This window comes from Nannobrachium achirus (assembly GCF_963921795.1).
Source record: "Nannobrachium achirus genome assembly, chromosome: 2".
In the NCBI taxonomy this organism is placed as follows: Eukaryota; Metazoa; Chordata; class Actinopteri; order Myctophiformes; family Myctophidae; genus Nannobrachium; species Nannobrachium achirus.
In genome coordinates, this window is record NC_137811.1 from 55,150,036 (window position 1) to 55,171,455 (window position 21,420).

The 21,420-nt window shown below is 45.3% G+C and overlaps 1 protein-coding gene across 1 annotated transcript in view; it reads right to left on the reverse strand.

Annotated features, from left to right (window-relative positions):
- dop1a (DOP1 leucine zipper like protein A) overlaps positions 1–21,420 on the reverse strand; it is a gene marked incomplete at its 3' end in the record, with an annotated part of 51,453 nt that overhangs the window by 13,304 nt on the left and 16,729 nt on the right. Inside the window, exons 9-21 of the mRNA XM_080752037.1 lie at positions 19,764–19,878; positions 17,216–17,336; positions 17,005–17,124; positions 15,268–15,385; positions 12,027–12,296; positions 9,084–9,615; positions 6,422–6,705; positions 5,777–5,929; positions 5,570–5,670; positions 5,011–5,279; positions 2,312–4,433; positions 1,550–1,661; positions 1,038–1,226 (exon numbers count right to left, since the gene is read on the reverse strand). Coding sequence (XP_080608163.1) covers positions 1,038–1,226; positions 1,550–1,661; positions 2,312–4,433; positions 5,011–5,279; positions 5,570–5,670; positions 5,777–5,929; positions 6,422–6,705; positions 9,084–9,615; positions 12,027–12,296; positions 15,268–15,385; positions 17,005–17,124; positions 17,216–17,336; positions 19,764–19,878 — 4,506 coding nt within the window. The remainder of the gene's footprint in view (positions 1–1,037; positions 1,227–1,549; positions 1,662–2,311; positions 4,434–5,010; positions 5,280–5,569; positions 5,671–5,776; positions 5,930–6,421; positions 6,706–9,083; positions 9,616–12,026; positions 12,297–15,267; positions 15,386–17,004; positions 17,125–17,215; positions 17,337–19,763; positions 19,879–21,420) is intronic.

Here is a 21,420-nt window from a genome sequence, read left to right on the forward strand (position 1 = left end):
TGTCGACGTCGGGTGGAAACCTTGTATGACCAAAACCGCAACGTGTCAGGATTCAGGAAATGTAAAAAGGAACATGTGTTCCAATGGATCCAATGTAGTTACAAGCTTGCGTTAATACATATGGTTCTTCTTTGGTTAGATATTGTTTGGCAAAATATTTATAAAACCATCATTTGTTTCAAATTTTGTTTCAAATGTTTCAAAAACATGAATACTGTGCATTGTAAGCTTGTAGATCAGTAGATCAGCTATTTTTGCTGCTTTCAATACTGTCTTATGACGACATATAATTTAATAAATTAATTTATTTTTTAAATAAATTAATTTATTCAAAAGATGAAATATGGAGATACCAGGTTTCTACCTGACAGCAACAATATATTGTATGTAGCTGCTACCATGTCCCAGGGAAATCAGAATGATTTTATTTTGTCGGAATCGCATTTGTTTAGAACACTGCAGTCCTTTGAGACTACCACTATATTAAAATGATGTCCTCTGTTATTTCTTCATTTTATTTGGGACAACACAAACTATTCCTGAGGGAAGTGCAATTTGGGAATATATTATAGATTCCTGTAACACCATGAATCGTGATAATTTATTTCTGCTCTACTACTCACTATAATGTGAAACCAGGCAGCAGTAGGAAGCGAGATGAATCTCGTACAAATCGGACTTTGTACGAGAAATCGGAGCTCATTCGTCTCATCTCATTTTAGATTATAGCTATTATAGCAAGAAATGTTTTTAAGAAAACTATTATGATTCACAACAGTGGTTTAGAACAGACCTGCGCTGTGAGCTTGTACAACTGATATTTTTGAACATTTTTGAAAAATCATTAAAAAAATAAAAAATAAAATAAAAAAACGTTGAATATTTGTGAATTGTTCAACACAAATCTTTCCTTCTGGGTGGGGCACAAAATTAATCTTATGGGGTGGTCCGCGGCCACATGAAAAAGTTTGAGAACTACTGATTTAGAAGGCCTTTTGTAGAATCAGATTCTCTGAGGTGCCGCTTTCCCGGCATACCTTGGTGGAGCCCAGGTTGATGTTGGATGTGGAGGCAGCGGAGGCAGCCACAGGCCTGTCGGAGCTGTCTGCGTGGTAGAGAACGCTCCACAGTAGGGTGACAGACGACATGATGGTATGGAGGATGGACAGGATGCCTGCACGAGCTTCTGCCAGGTGCTTCTGGTCAACACTCTCAATTGCCTGCAACTACATGAAAAGTGGGCACGAACCAGTCAACACTTTTGATATTACCGGTAATAAATGTTGTGTATGGTGTGCACAACATCGTAAATAACGTTTTAAACATTTAAAGATGGACTCCAATGACAAAGATGATCAAATAAGCACAAATGAGTTATATGTAACCGGTACCAGAGTCAAGTACATACAAGTTTGGATTACTTTGGAACATAAAACGGCACTGACAGTTGATTTATAGTTTATACACATCTTTGTTTTGTTGTATGAGAAAAGTCTGTGGGCCAGAGTGGATAAGATGTAGATCAATTTGTGGTACACAGCACCCTCACCTGGTGGTACTGGGCAGTGGGGTCCAGCAGACAGTAGTGGATGATGGCCGTCACCCCCTCCAGCACTGTGAGCATCAGGTCAGGAGGGATGCACAGAGCCATCCACTGAGGTCTACAATGTCAAGAGAATAAAGTGGTTAAATGTGTCATCATTAAATTGTACTATATTATTCAAAGTTACAATCTGTCAGTTTTATGTCTGTTATCTCCCTCTCCCGACAAAGAGAGGTAATTAAAACCTAACCCAACCTACAATAAAGATGGCAGCACATCTTGTGACCATTCCAGTGCGTCTTCTAGGCAAAGTTAAGTGAATATAATAATAATTTGTAGTGGCGGATAAGCAATGTGATGGTCAACAGTGACACCTAGTGACAAACATTAAACCTACATTATATCTCCTTTGCAGGGCCTTGTCTCAATATCCTGGGCCCCTAATAATCTTGGTTAAAACTTTGCTGCACCGACATTTTAATGACCAAATACAAGTACTCTATTCTTGGATAGCGGCAGATACCAATAACACGTTTACATTATGTTGTATTTTTAATGCAATAATTGAAAAGTTTTGCTTAAATGTATACTGAGCAGGATACCACTTCTTGCAGCATACACATACATTATCATTAAAAATTATATTCCTATTTATTTATTTAATCATTACTTTAAAAAATGTTTGTATGTATGACAGTTTTGGCATTCGACATTAGTAATGAACTGAGATTCGGCGTAGTAGGCCAACAGTACAATCATTGTCAGTACCTGGTCTCAGTGATGCCGGTCTCATAGCGATACTGCTGCAGGAGGTTGTCCAGGTTTCTACACAGCTGCAGGGTGACAGAGGCCACCACCCTCCTAAGCACCTTCCCCATGTAGGGCAGTGTGGCCGTGATAAGCCCGATCCACTGAGGATGCATCTTGCACGCGTGGTGCTGATGCAGCGCCCTGATCACAGCGCAGAGGAACATGCCCTGTGCCGTGATCGGCTGTCCGTGCAGGTACTGCAGCGATGTCATCGGCTGCTGAGGATTGACGTGCTCCACCTCCCCGCCCAGGAGCTCGAACCCCGCCCCGGCACCCGTCCCTCCGCTCCCCGCGCCCCCCACGCCGGGCCCTCCCTCGCCTCCCTCCTCTGCAGACACCAGGACCCGGTGCTCCAGAACCACCAGGCTCTGCAGCAGTCTGAGGAGCTGGGACTGGACGGCGCTGCAGCTGTCTATCTGGTCCTCCGATAAGTTGATCACGCTGTCCTCCGACAGACCCTCCTCCACGGAGGCCGAGTTGACCCCCGCAGCCCGCTGCTCGTGCCACTTCTGGGCACTGAATATGGAGGACAGCAGGCAATGGAGCACCACCTTCTGGACTTTGCACTTAGAGAGCACGTCGCTGATGAAGCTGGCGAAACCCTTGGCCGAGCCACCCGTCACCTTGGCCAGCTCGCTGAAGAGCAGTGTCAGGACCTCAACGCTGGTCAGCTGCATGGCACGGTTCCCGGCCAGGTCCTGGTTGCCGACCACCACATGCGCCGAGTAGTAGCTACGCAGGAAGTAGAGGCAGAGCGAGATGATGATCTCCAAGTACATGGCGCTGCGGAACGAGTGTGAGTGTGAATCCTGGGGGATGGGGCAGTAGAAGTCTTTGCCCATGACGGAGACCCGGTGGCGGGCAAGCAGGTTCTGGAGGAGAGACAGCTGCGGAGTGTAGGTGTTGTTGATGCTGGTGGTGGAGATGGCGCCCACAAAGCCTGAGGGAGCAGCTCTGAGCATGGACGCTATGGCCGTCAGGGCATGAAGTGCCCTGGAGGAGTCATATAGCTGGAGGTAGAGCAGAACGTGCTGGTAAAGCGGGTGGATGTTAAAGCGAGTTGGAGCTGAGGAAGATCTGCGTGCTCCTGTGCTATTAACGCTGTCCACGGAGCCAGCTGCGCCCCCACTGGGTGAGCCAGTGTCGCTTTCGATCTCAGACACCTCCCCTTCCCCGCAGCTGTACCAGTTCTCCAGATCCAGGCTGTCCCCGAAGAATATGCTAGGGCGTAACTTTTCGGCCTGACTAGCAGCCTTCTTTATCCTCTCCTCCTCTTTCCTCTTGGCCTTTTTGATTTTGGGCTTTGCCCCCGGAGACTTGTCCGCCAGTTTCTCCAGGATCTTCCCTTTCAAGCTGAGCTGTGTGCTGCTATGGCTGCGTTTGCGAGCCTGGGGGTCATCCACCTGCAGGCTGTGTTCGGGAGTGGCTGGACCGGAGCTGTCCCGCAACGTAACGATGGATGGGTACGAGCTGTGCCGCGTCAAACCCTCCCTGTGCTCCTCTTCTGCAGTCATGTCAGCTGCTGCCACAGAGAAGAACTCCAGGGTGCCTCCTGCCAGCATCTCCGGCAGGGTCTGGTGGTGGGAACTGGGATCGGGGGCCAGGTCAACACAGGGGCCCGTGGAGGAGTCTGAGGAAGTGCTGTCTGAATCCGTCTGTTGCCAAGCCTCAGGCAGCGTTTCACCATCTGCCTCCTCTTCCAAACTCACAACCCGACTTATGAGCTCTGCTAAAACGCAGGACACGGTCTCCTCAATCGTGTCGTCGTCCTCTGCAGACACAACATCCGAGGAGCTGGGCAACTGGTCTGAGCCATTGACTGTGACGTTGTCGCCATCGGGCTCCTCAATGCTGCCATTGTCCACAGTGGATGAGTGGGAGCCACTGGACTCGGAGCTCGGGGGCTCCCCCTGCTGATCAGATGGTTGATATTCACCAGCTAGCTGCAGGTTCTCACTGCTCAGGCTAAGCAAGGACAGGCTGTCACTTAGAGGATTGACAGTCAGACAGAAGGGCTCCATGTCGCCCAACGGGAGGCCTCCAAGCTGCTCATGTCCCTCCCCTTGCATCTGGCTGAAGTCTGAGAAGAGAAGAAAAGGAGTTGTAAAAAAGGCATTATCTGGGTGATAATAATAAACAGCTAATTTCAACCAAGAAAGAGTAAGCCAAGATGACATATACCTCTCTTTACTAGCTTAAAGTACGACTTCACCACTTTTCAACCTTCATATGATTGGTCCTCAATAATATATATGATAAAATTCATGATAAAATAGCAATTTCTTTTCCTATTCGTGTCTGTGTCTCATAGGAGGGCTCTGAGCAGTTCAGAAATCTGTATACCAGTGACATCATCGATGGGGAATCCAAGCTAAAGGAAACTGTAGGCTTTCTATTACTGAAAAGTTACAATGTTATAATGGAAGCCATTGTTCTCATGATAATAAAAATCGAAATATATATATAAAAAAATAATCTTCCAACTGATGATGTCACTGGCACGGTTTTCTGATGTTTCAACCTTCTTTTTGATTATTGCCTTGATGGTCCTACACCTGGCCAAATACAGGCACTAGATTTGCACACAGTCACCTCTTTCATCCAATTGACCATATAGTCTCCAGGAGAATAGGGTTAATCAATAAGCCAGTGCTCACTGTCTAAGAAGCCGGAGTCTCTGCCATAGGTAGCCTCTGAGGGCATTTCCTGTTCAGGTGGGTTGGGGAAGGCCTTTGCCCAGTGGCACTGGGCCTGGACCCTCTGGATGGACACGCGATGGGTCTTGGGGTGTAGCAGCAAGAGGAGCAGAGGCTCCAGGACCCGAGCTATGTCGTGTCTCTGTAAGACCTGGTTCAGCCAGGCACGGCCCACAGAGCTGGCAGACGGGTCCCAGTAGCTCAGACTGTCTAGCATGATGAACAAGGACCTGGAGACCAAAGGGAGCAGACCAGGTAAGTCAGACAGTAGTTTAAGGCAGTGGTTCTCAACCTTTTCAGGCCGCGACCCCCCAAATAATCATATTTTAACTGGGAGAACCCCCCCCCCCCCCACCCTGACGAGTACTAAGAATTGAATAATTTGGGGACCCGACCCACAGGTTGAGAACCTCTGGTTTAAGGTACGAGACGGTAGCATCACAGTGTAACGTTATGTTACTGTATGAACAACATATGACTGAAATAAATAAATGATGATGCTGATGAACGCTGGACCTACCTGTCAAAGGTGCGATTAAAAGGGGAGGACTTAGTCATGTTCAAGTCCCTGGTCAAATGCCAAAGCACTGAAAACTTCACATGGGCCTCAAGGCGAATCCTCTGAAAAGACATTGACAATAATTGTCAAATACTGTATATAGGATCAGAGAGTGAGTGAGTGAAGGGGTGACTAGTATGATTTACTGTCCTTTAGCATTGCTCTGACCTTGTCCCTGTGCATGAGCTGCTGGCTGATGACATCCTCACAGATGCTGGAGGAAGGCACCAGATTGTGGAGCTGGTAGAAGAGCTCCACACTGCGCTGGTGGTGCTGAGGTGTTCTTTCACCCAGCTGGTCCCAAAGGATCACTGCCACACTCTGGGATGGTGTGAGAGGAACACAGACAATGAAACACAATGAAAAAGCTAGGAGGTGATTTGGATTGTTGTGGAAAGAGAAAATCCTGCTCTTGCTGCCACTGATAACAGTCTACTCTCAGAAGATGCAAAACAAAATCAGGAAACAAGAAGTGACTGCTAGCGAAGAAGACCTATCACAAAATATCTCTGCTTAAACTGGCAGTGAATTAGTTTTTAAAGCGGTTTCTGTTGTCTCTGTAGAAGTATAGAATCGAGGATGACGGTACAGATTTAGAGAGGAGGTGAAATATGACGAAAGTAATGAAACCAAATTCAAGCAAAGGTGACAAGTTCCTTGTCTCTCTGACCCATCAGGAGTGTAATTCGAACAAGATATATACTCTTGTAACATGCCAGTAATTGAAGTACCAATAACAAAGTGAAATTTCAAGTGGTAATTCCCACACACAACAATATCCACCGCTGAATGTCAAAGAGACATCTGTAGTACCTTAAAAAAGTCAGTCTTATCGGCGATGTACTTCAGTATTCCCTGAGTCAGAGGTGGCCTGATCACTACGGACACTCGGCCCTGACTGGGGCTTCTGGGCTGGGCGGAGTCACTGCTGCCGCCCGAGGCAAAGCTCTCGGTGGAGACCATAGTAACAGACTGGGTGAGGCCCACCAGGTCCATGAGCAGGGAGATGGCCACGCCCTGCATGCTGAAGTCAGCCGCCAGGCAGCAGGCGTCCATCAGCGTCTGGAGCCACAGCGCCGGCTGCACCTGCTCGCCGTCTGGACGGAGGGAGAGAATAGATGTACATGCATTAACACATCAAAGCCTTTTCAAACTATGTTGGACAGTTTTTGGAAATGTATTGTTATCAGGGATGGGACGATAATTGTTCTTATCCTTTATCGTGATGAAAAACCTCGTATCATAAACCATCGTATCACAGAGATTATCGTGAAATTGTCCTCTGTCATACACGTGAAGTCAGTGCTGCTGTATGGATCGGAAAGCTGGCGAGTCACAACAAGTGACATGAAGAAGATTGATGCATTCCACAATCGATGCCTCAGGAAAATCTGCAGCATCTTCTGGCCTGCGAGAATATCTAATGAGGAGCTACACAGGGTGACCAAGTGCAACAGCGTGGTGCTGGAGATCAAGCGCCGCAGGTTCAAATGGCTCGGGCATGTGTTCAGGATGGCCCAGGATCGTATCCCAAAGATTGCTCTCAGATGGACCCCCGCAGGGAAAAGAAAGAGAGGCCGACCCAAAACAACCTGGCGACGAACTGTAACAGCTGAGCTGATGGAGATGAACCTAACATGGGGCGAGGCACAACATGCAGCACAAGACAGGTCCCGATGGAGGCAGATCGTTGAAGCCTTATGTCCCACTTGGGACGAAGAGGATTAAGCTGTAAGATACAATAGGATGCATTAGCTTTTGTTGAGCTGCAAATTCAGTACCACTTAAACCCTCTATACTTGATGAAGCAGACAGCATTTAGTACGCTCTTATTTCACTCTACAAAAATCGATTTGCCAAAAATAGCAGATCTACAAGCTGAGATCCGCATCCGTTTAATTTTTTTCACGGAAACATCTTTATCTCCCCTCCTTTGTTTGTGCTGCATGTGAGAGCGAGAAACGCTGTTTCAACGGCCCATAACTCGAGAACAGGTGGTCTTTTTTCCCCACGGAAGCACAGAGATAACCTCTGTCGTTACCAACGATCGGGGGATTCATCGTACTGGAGATATATATTCTGTGACTAAAGAAAAAAAAGGAAAATATGTGGGCTTTCTTGGTTATTTATTATTGGCAGAGAATACATTTTAATTAGAAAATGTATTAGAAACGGCACAGCTTATTCGTGTCTGTCTGGACGTGTAGACGTGTACACTTTTTTACGGCCTATGGGAAACACTCTTAACAGATGGGTTTGCCGCTCTGACATCACGCTCTGGCTTCACTGTGATGTCACACTAACAGAATCCCCATATATGGAGTTCCCTGAAGTAATCAACAGTTTGCCAGCCACGGGGAGCCTCCCGTACTTGCCCGTACTTGTCCGGTCCACGCAATCAGCCGCCCGTCTTTTCCCGTACTAGGTCATTAAAAATGAAATTAATTATATATTTTTTAAAAAAACAGTCACCGGTCGTGCTCTGTCTCTTTAAGAAATCATCTCAAGGGTTAAAGCGTCAGAGACGTGATGACGTCATCTGTAACTTAGCAACTGGCTTGCACAGGCTTCCATTACGTGACATTGCCGGTTGGCCAGCGCATCTCCTCGTCTTTTTCGATCAGACGAAAGACGAAATCAAGGCTTCGGAATGAGTGGATTACATGCGATTAGATCACTGTGCGTGCAACGAGGACGTAATGTACTTTCGGGCGCTGTTTTTTCTCGCAGCCTGCAGCTGCATCAATGTAAGTTGGCCGACCAAAAAACTTGCTTCATGCACGTTTTGCACGCTTGCACTGAGCGATCCGAGCGTGTTGTTATCATTTGGTGCATTGCTTTTTTAAAACATGTTTATAAATAAATAGAAGATTGCACGGCAGTACCTCTGTACCCCTGTTTTTAAGGGGCTCCCTGTGGCTTTGAAAGGGTTAAGCCCATATCTTATACCACATTAACAGAATCTATATGGCCTAGACAGCCCATATCTGTGTGGCTGGCTCTACAGACAGGGATCTCCATGTATGGGCATAACAGGGTATGATGTCAGATGTCATAGACATCATAGGACTGTCACATTACAAATAACTGAGTAAGCATGTTTGGGCTCTCACAGCATATCTCCATATACAGTACATGGATCTCCAAATATGGGTACCAGGGGTCTCCATATATGGGTAACTGGTCCGATATATACTGTACATAACTGGCCAGATGGCCAAGAATTGGCACAAACTCGCCCTATAGGGCATATTTGATATTAGCATATTTGCTAATATGCCCTGAGGCGTCTTACTAGTATAGCAAATATGCACATACTGTAGCTGATACAAGTGTTTGACAAGAGTGCTTATCCCTGTGCACAAGCTGCTGGCTGATGATATCCTCACAAATGCTGGACAAAGTAATTACCAGCTAAACGAGAAGTCTTGTTCCTCTACAGAGTAAATGGACTTTGGACATTTGTGTGTCTTACCATTCTGTTCTTCCTGCGAGGGCGAAGACTTGACGTTGCCCTCAGCGATATAGACAGGAAAGCTGGAGCACTCCAGGAAGAGCTGACAGGCAGCGGTGAAGGCGGGCACACATTCCCTCTGTCCCTCCCCAGGAGGACCCGCAGAGCGCAGCGCTAGCTGGAACACGCAGCTGCTCTGTGGGACCCCGTCTGGAGCGATGGCCCCGGCCTGCGCTGCCTCTCCCCTCTCAGCCCCTGGCACGTCTCCTTCCCCGGAGACGATGTACAGGGTGATCAAGCGCGAGAGGAACTGTTGGAAATGCTCTAGGCAACACTGCATCACAGGCTTGTCCAGTGGCTTGGCCTGGGCCGGGCCCGAGGAGCGACGGCCGGACTTCAGTTGGTTGTGGCTGCGTTCTGGCTCCTCTGAGCCGTCTGCCTGATACTGGACAAAGTCTGTGAAGCCACTCTCGGAGGAGCATCTGCTGGGAGCGTTCTCCCCGTCCTGGAACTCCTCTCCACTCCCAGGTGACTCCAGGGTGGTGTGAAGGGCCTACGGCATTGCACGCACGCACGCACACACACACACACACACACACACACACACACACACACACACACACACACACACACACACACACACACACACACACACACACACACACACACACACACACACACACACACACACACACACACACACACACACACACACACACACACACACACACACACACACACACACACACACACACACAGGAATGGGGTTAAATACAGCCTGGGTCAGACATGAGGAACAAAACCAGGAGGGAAGTATGCTGAGATGCTCAACATAAAGGAACAAAAAAGTGCAATGAACTTGCAAAAAGAAATACTGCAAAACACTAACAGTGGATTGAACAAAACTCTAGATATTCATTGTTGCAGTCTACCCAGTTCAATACTAACGGATTGCTTGTATGTTGTGGGAGACACAATCAATTTTCCCTGACTGGTACAAAACATGTTCTTAACTTCCTTCATAAGTACTTACAATTCTTCCTCAACTCAACTGAGTGATGATCTCCCTAAAGATACACTAACCCCCCTCCCTCCAGCACACAATCAGTTGAGTGAGGGTTGATGGAGGAGCACAGCTGTTGACTTACACCTCAGGGTCTCTGTAGGGACAGAGAGCCGTATACCTGGCTAGCAGCCAGCTGACAGACTGCTCGGCTCCGACAATACTTCCCCATGATACATTATAGTTGAGGTGACAGTGACATCTTTCTGGAGCCTCAGATGGCAAACCATGTTGTCTAAATAACCCTCAGGTGTGGTGGGGGTTATATTATATTCAACCGATATATGAGGGTGGGAAAGGTTTTCCGCTCCAGTGAAGTTGGCCCTCCCGAGAGGTACTGAAGCTCTCCCCTGTTCCTCCTTAGAGAGAGATAGACAGACAGACAGACAGAGAGCAGGGCTCAGCTGTTGGTTAAACACCTTGTCTCACTACTTGTTCACTCTCTTCTGCTCCCAGGGGCTACCTCAAACTATCCATCTGTCCGTCTATCCATTGCTAGTTCTGGTCTAGCAATGGATACTTTTCCGTCATGCCTCGATGAGCTCTCAAATACTTCCAACAGTCAGATAGTGGGACTGGAATGACCAGGAGGCATGAGCATAAATGTCTTCAAAAGGCCATATGCTGGGGGACAAAGAGACTGTAAGGCTGGGCATGGGATCACCCTGCCAACAGGAAGAGTCAGCAGGGATCAAGGAGATAGGAGCCCGTTCAGGGACCAGGGCGCACCATTACAGCCTGAGGTAGTTTTGGGGAGTGTATTGAACTAGGTTTGTCTCTAGGGTGATGATAACAGAGGCTGCTCTATTTAAGGACTTTCAAAAGACCAGAGTCACAGGAGGGGTTGGAATTGAAAGTCTGGAAAATGTTAGCTTATAAATGTTGGAGGTTAGTATAAAGAGAGTTGTATTTTTGGTGTTTGTAAACAATTTAACATTGGCCATAGAGGATAACAAATATTCGGCAAAATGCTGGTATCATTTACTGATCAACAAAATACATCAAAATAATCTTCAAATGCAAACTACATGAGGTTAATTTCAGGAAGAACAGCTTAAATAATATGTCGGCCAGACACTAAATTCAAACAGACACAGAAAGAACATCCATAAATTAATCATTATTTGTTGTTTAACACTTTGCTAGCCGAAATAGAATGGCTGTTGATAGATTAGCCGTGAAATTTCTATTATTGTATTATGATCTGAGACATAATATTATGTTTATAAACATGAGCCCGCCACCCCTCCTTCTTGGACCGCGCCGTTGTTTTTTCTTTTTTTTCAATCCCCAGGTCGTTAGCTCACTGTGATTATCTGGATCTCCATTGGGATAGAGTGGCAGTTTTGGCCGAGGCATCTTCTCCCCGTGCGTTTCGCGTGCGCGATCCGTGCGCATAATAATCCAAGCATATAATTCAAGAATGACTGCTTTGGCTAGCTTAGCCCTTAGCACTCCAGCTATGCTAATGTTATCCTCTAAACAGTAAACGGACGGCTGCAAGGAAGCCTCTGGAAGGAATGGACCTGACGTCACTTCTGCTTCACGTCAGACGAGCCATGCGCTATCGATGGACGAGTGGTGACTAGGGAAGGTTAGACGATCGCCGATTTTCGGATAAAAATAATTTATTTCGTTTTTAATGACCCAGTACGGTAAAACACGGCGCGGCTGAGACTCCTTGCTCAGATGTCCGGTATATTCCGGTTTTAATATTAAGGGGCTCCCCGTGGCTTGCAAAGTGTTAATTATACTCTAATTAACCAAAATAAGGCATGCTCTATGATTATGTATATGTTCTGACAAAAAGGGAACTCCATAAGACCCATATACTTGGCATGCGTTGGGGCTCCAGAGCTTCTTTGACCTCTACACTACAGTGCCTGGTTCTCCTTCCTCACCTGTTTCTCCTCCTCTTTATCTCCACTCTTTTCCCTTGTGGTGTTGGAGGGAGTGGCAGTGGAGTTAGACAGACCCTGCGTCTGGGGACCAGGGGGCAGGGACAGAGGGGACACCAGGGGCGGCTGCACCTTGCTAAGGATCTTGGAGCAGAGACGCAGGCAGTGGGTGAGCTCATCGAGGCCCAGGGTCTGGAGGTGAGAGGTAAGTGCAGCAACCATGCGGAGCAGCAGCTGGGGAAGGTGCTCTGTCTGGATCTCTATGTAGGTCTCCTGGATGAGTGCAGGGGTACAAAAGCACAGTGAGTGAGCAATGTCGACAGACGTGGGCATTGGGGTGTCGCACCAAATTCTGGGCCCTGGGTACTTTAACTATTGAAAAATTGCAGATATACAAGCTCACAGCGTGGCACCAAGTGCTGTGCTGCGAGCTTGTAGATCTGCTATTTTTGAAAAATTGTGAAAATCTGTCTTTGAATATTTCAAATTCTTTGAATATTTCAAATTCTAGTTTTTTTTGAAAAACCTACTGTATGTTTCTATGTCACTGGTGCTCAAACCATGTGAAGGACCCCCAAAATTATATGTATTTGGCCACAGACCCCCATCTCAAAATATTTAGTTCCAGGGTCCCCCAGAAGCAAAATTTGAGTTACAAATGTTCGCTTAAAAATACATATATTCAAAGATTTGCACACATTCTCACAACTTTTCAAAAATAGCAGATCTACAGGCTCGCAGCACGGCGCTGTGAGCTTGTATATCTGCTATTTTTCAATAGCTAAAGTATGAAATAATTCCAGGCCCCTCCACCTTGGGCCCTAGTAACTCAGTCCCACTTTCCCCCCCCTTGTGACACCCTGGACGTGGGCATTAGGGAGGAGGTGAACCTGACAGGAGGTATATGTACTGTAAAGGCTCATCCATACTCCAGGCCTCCAGGGAAGGTGAAGGCAGTTCACCACGGTGTAGTTTTCTAAAGTCATACTTTAGAAAACTATGCCATGGTGAACTGCTCTTCACCTTCTCTGGAGTATGAATGAGACTTAAACGAGTAGTTCACCCCCAAAATGACTTTTTTTCTGTTGATTACTTATGCCATAGAGACCTGAGTTCAATAATATTGTTTTGTATTTTTCGCATTCCTAAGACAAAAATTGGATTATAGTAAATTTACCACCATTGATTCCGGATGGGGACCCAAATGCATTTGGGTCCTACAATCTATTTTGGTTTGTTTTGCTGGGGGATGTAAACAGACCAGCACCGCATGACGTAACTTCCCTTAAACGCAGGGAAAATCCCAGTTGGGCGGTGTCCCAGTTGGGCGAACAGACTGTAATTATTGTCCACGACATTGCAAGCCGCAAGCGGCGCGAAGACCAGCGGACCTTGGTCCTGCTCTTTGCGCCCGAGCGCTGCAGCCCCGAGTGCCCGCGAATAGCCGTGGTGAATGCAGTCATTATATTTATGCCCAGGCCGTAAGGCCTGGGCAAGCGCACGATAAACGCATGAATGGGATGAAGATCGCTTGCTTTACAGTCTGTTCGCCCAACTGGGACACCGCCCAACTGGGACTAGCCCAAACGCAGCACTTCCGTCAAAATCGAGCACTTCCGCTAACACACAATTTTAAAGTGTACAGTAACTTCAGAGCAGGACTTTTTTGTATGCTGCTCTCTTAAAGTTTACATTTATAGAAGAGTAGAGCTATAGATGTAACCAACACAGGTGCAGCTAATACATTTGTATTGGCGCTTAGTTTTTAAGTGGACAAACATGTACACAAATGAAAAATAATGAAAAAGAAAAAGCAGTTTAAAATGAACCAAGATAAATGAACAAATGAGGACATAAAAGGCGTTTAAGAAGACACATTCATAAAAATAATGTGAGTAATGTGGAAGTAAATTACTACATGCATGCAGACAGTACATGTACATACACTGTGCTGAGATGTCATGTCCACAACATCCACACTAAGCAGCCACATCAGGGTTTCCACCACTCATCACTGTTGCCTTCCCAATTCTTGGGATCATCTTTTCACTTTTGTTTTGTGCTTTAGGTACAAAATGTGCCACTTTCAAGCTGGCTTCCCTATATTGAGCATGTCATATTAAAGACGAGAAAGAAAGACGGCAAAAATGGCTGACCTACAAACTCACAACACATTGCAAAGGGGATGCATTGTGAGACAATAGATGGGCTATTTCCTCTACATTTTTCAAAAATGGGGCTTAAGAGGTCAAATCAGCCAATCAACTTGATGTCTTGAAGAAAGCACAGCAAGAATGGTGGAATGGGTTTTTGAGGGGATGTTTGGCGTGATGTTGCAGAGATGTTATCGCCGCCTCAGTGAAGCAGGGTGAGGTGAAGAAGCAGGAAAGAGCAGTACTTTACCTGACAGATTACCCTCATGCTTCTAGTAGGCTTCAAGGAGAGAGAGCACAGAGTTTGAACAGACAGGAGCAGAGCATAAGGACACACAACACACTTTGTATGCAGAGATACACGCATACAGTACATACAACGCACACGTGCATGCTGGCCCCCTCGCTCGCTCACATTCAGCACACTCTGCCTCTCTCTCTTGCTCATACACAAACACACACAAGCTCCCTTTAATTAACTCCTTCTGCCTCTCATAGACACAATTAGAAAATGTAATAAAGGTGTGAGGCATTTCCAAACAATTTAGATTGGAAATATTGTAGACAGAGGCTTAATTCTAAAATAATGCATAAAATACTCTGCACTGAACATAGGGGGCCCCGCACACACACAAACGCATGCACGCACACTCGCACACAAAGGGTAGTCCAAAGAATGTAGTCAGAATGTGACACCAGATTCACACTTTCCTTGAAGAGCTCTCTGGTCCTGACAGAACATATTTCTTGATTCCAAGTAGTTTCACGTCGGCAGACGACCATAGATCTCTGCCTACTGATACTGTACGTCTGGAGACATCAAATTCAATGAATGAGCTGCGTGGAAACACTTCATATTGGATTTTGGGTCGGTGTCAGGACTGGTTTTCAAAGCAGGGTAAGTTGTAGAGACGATACATAGAATTTAGATTTCCCAAGATGATGTATTAGTAGGCGGAGACATCTGATTATCTGGCTACGTGAGACTAGACTGCAAGAGGTGTGAGAGCCTGGGGGAACTGGAATAGAGAGAAAGCAAGAAACAGGATAGAGAGAAAGCATGAAAGGAAGTGTGGTCGCTTGTTTCTCACCAAGGAAACAATATCCAGCAGGAAATCAACCAGCTGACAGAATTCCACCAATGAGAGGTCTGGAGAGTCTATGCTCCCAGTGTGCCGCGGTGCACATGGGCTGCCTTTCTCTGTCCTCCTGCAAAAATGAAAAGATTCACTTTCATCACTGGCCACATCCCAAATATGATGCAAGTGTACACGTTTAAACAGTCATACACAAGTAAAAACAGGTACCCCTCACAATTGAGGTATGGCCAGCAGTGCAACCTAACAGAATGTTTCAACATGTATCGGGCATCTGACTTGAAGGACAACTTTAGTTTTTTACAACAAGGGTTCATATTTTAGATTGTAATTAAAGAATATAAAAGATTAGAGTGTTAAAATTATTTCATTTACTTCTTTCTATTGTTTTAGAAATTCTTATTTCAGTGGTTGGGGGCATGTGTACAAGTGGCTAAATATCCCACTGAGCAATAGTCGGATATTACACGACTAGTTATTTTTTGGCCGTCATTTCAACCAGCTAGATTCCGGTTATATTCACACCGAAAATATACTTTGCAATTTATTCCATAATTCGATAACTAGTTATTAAAAAAACAACAGTAAGGTGCTTAACTGATCTCCTAATATTGGACTAACATAATTATAATATCCGTTGATCATTATTAACTATAGTTTAGATCTAGCCGAGATTTAGCCGACTAATTATAGTCGGCGTTTCTACGTTTATATTTACACCGAATTTAGACAATTGAAGTTAATCCCTGTATTATTATTATTGTATTTGTATTTATTATTATTATATTTAAAAAACAACTGCACGTTACAGAACTGGTAGCCACATATTGGTGTAAAATGATTTTAATAGCCATTCGTCACTATGACCAACACCTGCAATACATTGCAATGCTGGTTTTGCCCACATTGTGTTTTATCAAGTTCAGAGTCATGACAGTCATCTACCCAGGGATTTTAGAGCACTTAATGCTTCCGTAGATTGAAAAGCTTTATTGAGATGATAATTTATTTTATCCAGAAGCACTTGGCACCTGCCTATAGAGCCAAAACTACTAGTAACTGGTGTAGTGACCATGGTATTACTGGCCTTAACTGACCAGCAATCTGGCCTGACCTGAACCCCACAGAGAATCTGTGTTGTGTTGTCAAGAGGAAGATGAGAGACACCAGACTCAACCACACAGATGAGCTTAAGGTCTCAATCAATCAAACCTGGGCTTCCATAACACCTCAACAGTACCACAGGCTGACCACCTTCGTGCCACGCCCCATTGATGAAGGAATTTGTTCAAAAGTATTCCATACCAAGTACTGAGTGCATAAATTGACATAACCTTTCAGAACTTTGACATTTCTGTATTATAAATGCGTATTTTGAGTGGTCATGTGGAATATTCTAATATTTTGAGATATGGGTTTTTGATTTTCATGAGCTGTATGCCATAAAAATCCAAATTAAAACAAAAAAAGCTTTTGAATATTTCACTGCATGCACAATGAATCTAAAATATATGAAAGTTTAAAAAAATCTATTATATTACAGAAGAAAATGAACTTTTACACAATATTCTAATTTTTTGAGAAGGACCTCTATATTGACATATGGATGCACAGTACAACCTTGTGGTTCCAAGTGAGAAGGCAGACATTGTGTCGACCCCGGCAGAAAAGGGCTTCCAAGGTGACATTTCTCTTATCACATCTAAACACGCATGAAGCCATGATACAAACCTGCAGCATTCCTCGAACCAACGAGCGATGTAATCCCACATGTAGTACGGCTCAAAGGAGTTGAACAGCAGGTTGGCTGTCTTAATTAGCTCCGCTGTCTTCTTGTTCTCTCTTAGTTTGCTGAGAACGATTCAGAACAGGAAGTCACAATTAGCATGGCCTCAAATAGCAGTTCACATGAAAACAATGTCTAAAAGCAGACTGGACCTGCCTGCTGAGATGAGTGTGGTCTTTGCTAAATGGATTCTGGGTGTGCAGGTCAAGCTCAGTCCGGCACTGTGTGTATAATGTCCGGAACACCTCAATCAGCACGTCCTCCAGGATTGCTGGACCTGAAGAGAGGGACAGATGGTGGGGTATGGATTCAGTCTATAGTTTCAACTTGATTTTATTCATAGGGTTTTGTTTTTCTTTTCACCATAAAGCCTCTCTTGCACACAGAATCAGTTTTATTCACACTCCTGCACACCTACTCTAAAATTGCCATCCGATGAGTGGCTGTGACGTTGCATGATTCTTTCAGTCGAACACAGATCAATACCTGCGTATTTTGTAACCCTCACTGACGTAACTCTCAGCTGGTAAGTGCTTATAATAATCTATCTATAAATGCGACAAATCTCTGTCTGTCTGTCTGTTTGTTTGTTTGTAATCCGCGTATCTCGAGAACCGTTCGTCCCACCGGCTTCAGATTCGGCACGCGCGTTCCCCGCCGCCGCGCGGAGTGCAGTGCCAGGCCTCGACCCGACCCGACTCGCGGTTTTCCGAAACCGGCGCGAAACGTTCGGAATCTCCTTATGCGGAGCTGATTGTTGACATCAGGCTGTTCCGGAGGAAATCGGCGCAAGCGCTGAGTCATTGTGACATCACTTCATAAAAGGCTCTGACATCACGTACGCCACATGAGTCAACACAAAATCTCTGTGAATGTGTATGTATGTATGTAATCCGCGTATCTCGAGAACCCTTCTTCCCACCGGCACGCGCGTTCTCCAGATATGGGCATAAAGTCTGACATCAGAGTTTTCCGCAACCGGTACTGTGTGTGCAGAGATCTTCATATATGGGCATAAGTGGACAAAGACAAACAGATGGTCAAAACGGGTCCTATGACAACAGGTATATTGGGGTTTGCATTAAAGGGTGGGGCATTCATGGGGTTTGCATTAAAGGGTGGGGCATTCATTCCCTATTTCAAATTCGGCACGTGCGAATGGACGCAGATAAACAGATATCTCCATATATGGCATATATGGGCATACAATGGATGCAGAATCACAAAGATCTCCATATACGGGCATAAAAGGGACACAGACAGACAGATACAGAGATCTCCATATATGGGCATAAAATGGATGCAGATAGACAGATATCTCCATATATGGGCATATATGGGCATAAAATGGACCCAGAACTATAACTGCAGTGATCTCCATATATGGACATAAAATGGACACCGACAGACAGATACAGATATCTCCATATATGGGCAAAAATGGACACAGGCAGACAAATGGTCAAAACGGGTCCTATGAAAACAGGTATAATGGGGTTTGCATTAAAGGGCGGGGCATTCATTCCCTATTTACATTGTTCCGAGTTGGCCAGGTCGCCGACTAGACGCTGGGCCGCCCGAAGGGCGGCCCAGCTTCTAGTAATAATAATACAACATCAAACTTATATAGCACTTTTCTAGGTACTCAAAAGTCGCCTTACAAAAAATATATATAAAATGTTAAAAGGCTAAAAAGGACAGAACAAATTTATAGCTGAGTATGAGAGTAGAGTTAGGAAGGGAAAGCAAGTCCAAAGAGGTGGGGTTTGAAAGAGGCTTTGAACACGGCAAGGGTGGGGGCAGCTTTTATGTGAGGTGGGAGTGGGTTCCATAGGGTGGGGACTGCAACTGAAAAAGCCCTGTCACCCCAGGTGTTTTTTTTTTGCTTTATGGGTGAATTTCAGGAGGTTGGCATTGCCAGATCTGAGGCGGCGGGAGGGAACATGGGTTTTGACGAGGTCAGAGAGTCAGGTTGTTGAGGGCCTTGTAGGTGGTGTGGTGATCAGTATTTTGAAGTCGATTCTGTATTTTACTGGGAGCCAATGGAGGTTGTGGAGAACTGGGGTGATGTGGTCTCTTGATCAGGTTTTGGTGAGGAGGCGAGCAGCAGAGTTTTGAACATATTGCAGTTTCTTGAAAACTTTGGAGGTAGCACAGTAGAGAAGACAATTGCAGTAATCGATTCTGGATGTGATGAAGGCATGGATGAGTGTCTCCGCAGCAGTTAAGGATAGTGTGGGACAGAGACGGGGAATGTTTTGGAGCCAGCAACTACTGGTGATAGCATTGAAAAACTGCATCGCCGTCCACTTCCTGTTTATGTTTTTCACAGGAAAAAAATAGATTCGGAAGCCATTTTCTCTGCTTCCGTGTTCTTGCTCCTCTCGGTCAAAACAGTGGGTATTTCAATCGCTGATATCTACGGATTGCAAGGCTCAAACAAGTCGCATTGTTTTTCACAGAAGCATGGAAAGCGTGTCCGTTTGCGTGATCGATTGGCAGGTCAATCATAAAAGGTAGCTGGCATTGAGGGCTAATTATTGCCAGTGATTGAGTTAAAAAGGTCTTAAAAGTCCTTAAATTGTCACTTCACAGTCATCTTTGGGGACCCGCCCAAAAATCATGTGGGGAACCCCCTGGGGGTCGTGAACCCACAGGCTGAGAACCATTGCATTAGAGAAAACTATAGAGACACATGGTTTACCTAGCTCAGGTTTGTCCAGTAGACTGATGAGGATGCGGAAAGGCTTGAGGTCATGCATCAAGACACTCTCCTCCTCGCCACCACGGGCCTTCCCCTGCAGGATGCCCACCATCGCCTGAAAAACACACAAGGCTGTCACCATTACACATTTAAGCTGACGAGGGATTGTCACACAAAATAACGATTATGCAATAATAATTGCGATTAGGTGATTATGCATAATTGTGGCAGGCCTACACAGAGAGAGGGTTTTGGGGGGAATGTAAATTATTTGGGGCCAGATCCATCTCTTCCACGGATGACAGCTCACTGTCACGTCTGTTTGTTATTGTTTTGTTTCTTTGTTTAATGAGCTCTTTGTTATTGTTTTGTTTCTTTGTTTAATGAGCTCTTTGGCAGGATCAATAGTCATTCCAGTGTGAACCGCATTTACTTTAAGCTGCATTCGTTTTGAGTTTATGTGTGTGTCTCATGTTTCACGCTTCGTCTGCCACAGTATGGGTCTGCGACACAGGAGAAGGCAGTCCCCGCAGTAACCTGTGTCTCCCACCGGGGGAGCTCCAGACCAGATGGCGAAAATAAAAAGAAAAATACTGTCAAAAACTAAACTCTCTCCTGGTCGGTCGATCTCTTTAGCCCGTCCAAACCCCTGCCAGGAGAATTACACAAGGTTGAATCATACTGTTTATGTCTGTTTTTGGGTGTGTCTGTGAGCCTGGCCCAACCGTGCAGAAGAACTGGGAGGTGGATTGAAAGGCCAGGCCAATCTGGGAAAGGGAATTAAAATGCTAAGATGGTGTGCCTACGACACAGATTTTCCTCCAAACACAATGATAATAGATTTAGGACACAGTTGTACACAAGGGGGCACTCAAGAGCTTTGAATCTGTCCAAAAGAAACATGGTCTTGAAAAATGTGATTTATATAGATATTTCCAGCTTAGACACTATATTAACCAGGAGGTGAGGGATGCCATGCATTTGGAGTCCTCAGGGATCTTGGGGGTATTCCTATCTGCTGATAAACCGAACTGTAGTAGGATCATTTCCAGACTGTATAATGGTCTCCAACAGAATGATATTGAAGGCACAGCATAATGTTATGGATAAATGGCAAGATGAAGGTAACTTTACCATGACTGTGGAAGAATGGGAGAAAACGTGCACAGTAATATGGGAAACATCATGTTCAAAGACATGGAGAGAATTTAATTGGAAAAATCATATAAGGTACGTCATAACACCTCTTCAAAAAAGATATAGAGAAACAGGTGCAGACTGTTGGAGATCATGCGAGCAAGGGGTTGCGAACCATTTCCATGTTTTCTGGGACTGTCCAGTCTTGAGTTCCGACTGGATTCATTCATAAACATCTGGAAGCTGTCTTGGGTTTTGATATCCCATTTCAATTCGACACAATATATTTGGGTAACCTTCCTTATGAAGAACTAGACAGCAATGATAAGAAACTGCTCTTGATCCTTCTAGTAGCGAGCAAAAAGGCTATCACAAGAAAGTGGATGCAACCACAGCAACCTACTGTGGATGACATATATAAAATGGAAAAATTGACTTACTTAATAAGAGACCAAGAAGAAAAATTCTTGTGGATCTGGAACAAGTGGACTGAATATGTGAGACCGATTCGATCTGACTT